Here is a 7025-nt window from a genome sequence, read left to right as displayed (position 1 = left end):
CTGAGAATAGAACTTTGGAATTTTCAAATTAAATCGATTTGGTTGGTTGGTCGAGTTGTCAACTGAAAAGAATACACTTTTTGTTTGAAAAATATATTTTTTTTCCCAGTCAGTTTTATTTTTGGACTGGGTAATTGTTCCCCTTTGTCATGATGAAACTTGTCACAGATCATAAAAAAGAAAAATAATAAATAAATAATATGAGAGCCCACTTGCGATATCCATACCAGGATTTATTGAAAAGGCCATTACAAATCCAAATAATTAAAAAAGAAAAAAAGGGAGCATTAATTCATCCTGTAATTTTATTTTCCCACAAAGAATCTGCTGGCCTTAAACCACCATTTCTACATATTAACTTCTTTTTTAAAGTAGCATATTTGCAAAAAGCCCAAATAGGCAATAATTCATGGTGAAGTGGGAAGCACACCACTACAATATAAATATATACAATCTCACAATTAACATTTCAATTCAACACTATTTAAAAGAAAATTGGCTACAATTTTCCAATTATAATGTTGTTTTACAATTGCCTGAGTCCGGCTAAATTTATATGCATATCTACCTACACTTCATAAGCCGATGTAAATAACAATTGTAATACATCAACCTACTCTTCCAGGAAAAAGAGAGGGAGTGGGGAGACAAAAACAAAAGTTACAAAACAGTACCTTTCTTTTTCCTCCCAAAAGATTATACTAAAAAATTCCATCCAAATATCATCCACACTAATTGGATGATGTTCCTAAGCTATTTCCTTTTTATGTTGCAATCTCATCAACCTCAGAGTTAAACACAAAACTTGGAAATGTCGTTGTTATGTCCCTGCATTCATTTCAAAATTTGTTAATTATAAAACGTCAGAACTTGGTGACTGATTTTTTGTATAAACAGGAGATAAATCATGTCATAAATATACATGACAAATAATTTTCCTCATACCTCAAATAAGGGAGGGTCATGATTTTTAATAATGATGGATTCTTGACCACGAAATTATCCCACTCCGACTTGTCTATCTTCCCATCTTTGTCCACATCAGCATCCAAGAAAGTCTGAACACACATGAAGAGCTCAATGGTAAACCATTTGTTTGTAAAATTGAAAGCGATTAAGTTTCATACCATCAAGATCCTACCAGCAAATCACAAAGCATAGCCTTACACATTTTCATTTCAAAGAAAAGAGAAAATGAAGTAGAAGCGGGGGAAAATACACAGCAAGACATATTATCCTGCCCTATATATGTTCCCCTTCAATGGACCAGACATTCACCCCGACTAAAATAGTATCAACAGACAGAAAATAACTAAATTGTTAAACCTAGCTATTAAAAATATCTAGGCTTCAACACACTCTAGAGTGGGCTGATAATCTTTCCCAATATAATTGTTTTTACTTCTTACTCTGGGACGTATGCAACAACTCACCTTATCAAGTATCATCTCAATGGTCTCATCAGCCAACTTCATTTCAGATTCACATAGAAGTGCAATTAACATCTGCTTGACCTGCCAAAATCACATAAAATGAAGATGCCTACAAGGATGTTTCAATAAAAGAATATGAAATCAAAAAAACAAATTCTGGAAGTTTGGCCTCAACTTCTTTTCCAATTAGATATGTATTTGTACACCAGAAATAAGAAAATCAATTGACAAGGTGACGACCTCCCTGGAGCTCATTTGATCTTGGTAGAAAATCATCATTTTTGTAATTGTGCTTGGATTGCTATGTTGTATTCCTACAAGGAACTAACTTTTTTATTTTATGTTATCATAAGTGTAACCCATGTTATTTTGGAGATTGAACAGGAAAGAAGGGAAAACTGAAAAATCCACTTAAAGGGGTGGCTTTCTCTCTTGAGCATTTCAATAGAGGACAAAACTTAGGTACAGTACCTTAAGTACTGTTCCTTACGTTCCCCTTTTAAGATTCAACCATGTGACTACCTAACTAAAAAATACACTTTCATCCCATAAGGAAAAATCCACATGGCAGAATCTTAAAATGAGAACCTAAAGAATAATACCTAAGTACTGTACCTAAGTCTTGCCCTTCAATAGAATCCCATCCCCACCTTTTCCAAGATCTTAACATAGGGTTGCAAACAAGATCATCACCAAATATATGATTATGTCCTCTATACTATTTAATTTGGAAAGTGACAAACTATAAAGACATCCAACGTGGATTCACAAGAAAACACCAATTAGCTACATGCACATTAGGTCCTGATTGAACTCATACTCTCAACTAGTCGGCAGTAACTGCATAAATCTCTTTTTTCTTTGATAGGTCAGTAACCAACCAAATCTGACCAAGCAAGAAGGAAAAAAAAAAAAATTCTAAATGTAGTGATTTTCTCACCCAAGAATTTGAATTACCATAGCAGAAAAGCAAAAGGGTCCTGAACTTGCATTAACAGGTATAAACAAGAAAAATTTTAAGCCACCAACATACCTCTTGTCGTTCAATATAGCCTGTATTATCCAAATCATAGAGCTTAAATGAAACTGCAAAATAAATCTAAATATTAGTTTTCATAACAGTCAAATATATGATACAGTAAGGATATGCATAGCACTGTGGAAAACAACAGTACTACACTTTACAATTGAAGGTCAAAATACATCATATCCATGACTTACAATCAATCTTGTCTTCCTGAGGAACATTGGGATGGAAGACATTAAGTGCTCTAACAAAGTCACCGAAATCAATGACTCCCTTCCTCTTAACATCAAACAGATCAAAGATCTGCATGTAAAATTACTCCAATCTCATAACAAACACAATTGATTGAAAGCTTCCATACATTGCATAACAAAGACAAGGAAAAAAAAAAAAAAAAATTATGCCGTAATGTTTCGATCAATATTAACCATAATATTTTTTCCTCTTTACCTCCATTAAAATCATCAAACAATTAATGAAATCACAGAAAATAATTAAAATGAGATTAATACAAATTTAAATAATTAATGCTTTCAGCAGAAGGCCAGCACTTACATTTTTGTAATCACCGCTTAAAAAAAAAAAATCATTGATACAAAAATATAAAAATATCTTATCCAAAAATTTAGAGAGTTTAGATTTGCTTTAAATTCTAATTAATAGTTACCATCGGTTTTATACTAAGGTATTGTTACAATATCCATCTAGACAAGCATATAAAAAGGCAAAATGAAAAGATTTAATACCCGATTTGCAAAGAGATTCTCTTTCTTCCTGTTCTTGAAAAGTGCCAACTGAAATTCTTCCTGCATATATAACAAAGTCAATGTCACATATTGATTTAAAATCTGAAAAATCACATTTCCAAATATATATAGATGTGTACTAAACATAGAAATGGACAAGTATAACAAATGTCATCCCAACAAATATATGCATATCTGTAACTTAGAAACTGAATAGGTTAAATGTGAGGCTATAAACAGGTAGAGATAGAGAGTCTTATCAGAAAATTAGAAGTAATATTATAAAAGCTAAGTTCCTTCATCATCACCACCATCATGGGATAGGATATCTATGCATGAAGCCACACTCAAAAGGGCCATGGCTCAACTTTGAAAAAAACACGGATGATCAATCACAGAAACAGAGTCACAGACAGCACATGCCCTTGCAATCTGAACATGGGCGCAGAAGCATAGAAGAAGCCTTATGTTTTTTTTAGAAAAATAAAAAATACACACAAAGAAGTGAATGCCTTTATGTATTTTTTTTTCTCTTCTCTCTCTCACTTTTTTCCCATAGTGGTAAGTTATACATGCACCCAATGGATTTTGAATCCATGATCTCACTTAATGGGACTTGCTAATATTTCCTAGAACAAAATATAAAAAGAAACCAAGGAAATTCAGATAGAAGCAACATGGTAGGAAATGCAACATTATATGCAAACTGTTGAAGAGAAGAAGCCTTAGTTTTAAGCACAAACATACCTTGTTTATCAACCCATCATCAATTACAGAACTGCTAATGCTCTTGTAAAGCTCAAAAAGTGCTTCAACTTCACTAACAGTAACTGGGAAATAAAAAAGGCACACAAGATGAAAAAATTAAAACTAGAAAGAGAGAGTTGAGAGAATGTACAATAAATAGAATATATATTTATATGTTACACAGACCCAATGCTCCTTGAACTCACAACCTCGCCCTTTCACCCCAACATCATTATATTGATACTCAAAGAAAGAAGATTTTTTTTTTTTTTTTTTTGATAAGTAATAAGAATTCATAGATGGATAAAATACTGTTCAGCTCTCATTATTATCTAAATTCAAAGGTTAGTTTTAGAGTAAAGGCAGACACGTCAGTTGTCATTTCCTTCGTTCATTTATGATGTGTACCAGGCATCTCCCATTTACAGATAATTATAATTGAATTTATTAAGTTATCCATTGAGCCTATGACATATCCAAGATAAGACAGGTTACATACAAGACTTGTAAATGGAGGTTTTTTCTTTGTACAGTCTTCCTTGCCCAAGCTGGATTACAATGAAGTTCAAAGGTTTTGGCATAGCCAAATCTGAATGTGTATACCAACCAACTTTTTGAGCTTCTCTGGCATTACAAGACCCCCAAGGATGATATATAACCGGTATAGCAGTTACATCATGCAGGGATTTATCTATTCTTTTTAGCAATTTATCTTTTCTTAGGTGAGATTTCATAAATTATAACATAAAGTCCGATTAGATGTGACCAACACTATAATCACAACCTTTAGAAATCAGAGTCTACAATTGCAAAATACATGGGACTTATGCTTGACCTCGATTATTAAAACAGTAAAAGAAGCAACTTACAAGCAGTTTGTGAAGCAAGAACAATTGGGTCCTCGTGTCCTGGAACCTGTCTTCTTCCAGTAGACTGAAGACAGCCCATTTACGGAAGAAGATGGCGGAGGAAGCAGAGCCCTTGAAAACAAGCGCCTAGGCTTCACTACAATATATCAGCAAAACCATCTTAACCTTGCAATTACAAATCCAAATTCAAAGACCGCCATGCAGAAAACAATTAGTATTAAATAAATCCCAATTTAAAATTAAATGCAAAAAAAAAAAAAAATCATTGAAATTTTCCACCACATGAATCAATTAAAATTTGATTGATTCATTGTTTGATCCAAGAATTCAGTATAACCATTCAAATGAGTCTTCCATGAAAAATTGAACTCTCTAAAACCGTTTCCTTGAATGAAAGATTAGAGGAAAATAAACTTAATAAATTAATAATAAATAAAGCATTCCAACAACATCATTCTCTACATCATATAATTCCTCAAAAACTGAAGGAAGAAAGTAAAAAAGGAGAGTTTTTTTTTTTTTTTTTCTTGTTTCCTCACCCATAGCTCGGCCAAATAATACAGATCCAAGATTTACGCATAAAGATTTTATTTTGCATGATATTCCATCATTTTCTCAGCAATCAAACAGAGACTTATAATAAAAGACCCAAAATCTAAACTTGCAAGAACACATCATATTCCTCCATTTTCACACCAATCCAGAGAAGAATAACAAATAAGCATCAAAAACCCATCATCCAAATCCTAAACACATTACATTTTCCATCAATTTCTCAGCTAACAAACACAGAATTACAACAACAAACAAAACCCAAAAACCTCAAATTAAAATCCATGCAAAACCCATGCCATAATTTTTGTTTTGGTTAAAAGAAAAGGAAGGAAGAGAAACTCACCGACCAACAAAAATTGGCCGAAGAACCGAAATCGAAGAGGGAGTTGTATAAAAAGAGATAACGGGCACAGAATTGAGGACGAGAACAAACCAGAGGTGGTAAGAGAGAGAGAGAGAGAGAGAGATGGAGGGCTGAGATTGAGTTTGAGGGAGCGAAGAAACCGAGAAACTCACGGCTGATTTATTTGAAGAGCTGTCTAAAAAAAACTCTTAAGCTCTCTCTCTCTCTCTCTCTCTCTAAAAACGAGAGAAGTCTGTTGCGAAGTTAGAAACGACACTGCGAGTTTCTGAGGAAATATAGGAAGTGGATGTAGGTGAGGACGCGTGGCCTTCACGTTCTACTTCTGCGCGTGCAAAAAGGAATACTTGAAACCTTAGGCTTTGGCATTTCGGAATATTCCTTTTTTAAATAAAAAAAATTAATAACAAATCTTAACGGGAATTCGTTACCATCTTGCCAATTACCATAATCATTTTTTGTTTTTTTTAGAAACTATCATAATCATATAAATAAATAAATAATTTTTTTTTAATTGGTCGGCAACCCCTTTCTAATTCTATTTTCTATCCAAAAAAAAAAGAAAGTGTAGAGATTCATTGCATAAACACAAGAAGAATGAAGGGTCGTCTAAGTTCTAGTCAATTGTTTCTCAAAAAAAAAATTTTAAAAAAATTCTAGCCAATAATTAGTATTTTATTTTAATAGATAACCTATCTATCAAAAAAAAAAAAAAAACAAAATTATTAGATAAAATCTTGTACGTCCATTAAAAGACACTTGAGAAATAGACAGACCCAATAAATTTGAAAGACGTATCACTGTCATAAATTTAGAAGTTCTTAAGTTTCATATATCATATTAACAATTCACGTGACTTTCACATGTGTCATAAGCAAAAATAAAATAGTCTAACCAAGAAAATGTAAAACTACTTTCTTATATTTAAAAAATTGTTTGGTTAATGGCTATGCTTTAAGGTATTTGTTAATAGACTATTTTAGAAAAGTTTCAATACTACTTTCATTGAAAATATAAAAATTGTAAAAAATAATCAGTTATTTTTTTTTCCAAAAAAAGTTTATAAAAATGTTTCTTAAATTAATGGACTTAAGAAATCTGTTATCTTTTTCCTTTAAAAATATATATATTAAAAAAAAAAAGACAAAACTTTTCTTTAGAAGAATAGCTTATATAGCTTCTTCTTTTTTTAAATAGGGGAAATAGCTTATATAGCTTGATTAGTCATGCAAATAAAGAAATGTAACTTGCACCTAAAATAAAACTAAATTCGGACTTATTGTCACA

The 7025-nt window shown here is 32.0% G+C and overlaps 1 protein-coding gene across 3 annotated transcripts; it reads right to left on the bottom strand.

Annotated features, from left to right (window-relative positions):
* Window positions 1-415: 415 nt before the first annotated feature.
* LOC115992399 (calcineurin B-like protein 9) lies at window positions 416-5996 on the bottom strand. Of its 3 annotated transcripts, none has more exons than XM_031116588.1 (9): window positions 5721-5996; window positions 4823-4987; window positions 3954-4036; window positions 3207-3266; window positions 2655-2763; window positions 2467-2519; window positions 1434-1514; window positions 946-1058; window positions 416-828 (listed from the first exon to the last, which is right to left on the bottom strand). In XM_031116588.1, exons 2-9 carry the CDS (start codon window positions 4899-4901, stop codon window positions 765-767), a joined length of 642 nt encoding a protein of 213 aa, XP_030972448.1. In that variant the 5' UTR covers window positions 4902-4987; window positions 5721-5996; the 3' UTR covers window positions 416-764. The 3 variants fall into 3 exon arrangements, with proteins under 3 accessions (XP_030972448.1, XP_030972449.1, XP_030972450.1); XM_031116589.1 differs by having other exon boundaries at window positions 4823-4981; XM_031116590.1 differs by having other exon boundaries at window positions 4823-4958.
* Between the last annotated feature and the right edge of the window lie 1029 nt (window positions 5997-7025).

The sequence above is a fragment of the Quercus lobata genome, chromosome 5 (genome assembly GCF_001633185.2).
Source record: "Quercus lobata isolate SW786 chromosome 5, ValleyOak3.0 Primary Assembly, whole genome shotgun sequence".
Lineage (NCBI taxonomy): Eukaryota > Viridiplantae > Streptophyta > Magnoliopsida > Fagales > Fagaceae > Quercus > Quercus lobata.
Note: the sequence above shows the minus strand (reverse complement) of the source record. Positions and strands in the feature narration are given on the sequence as shown.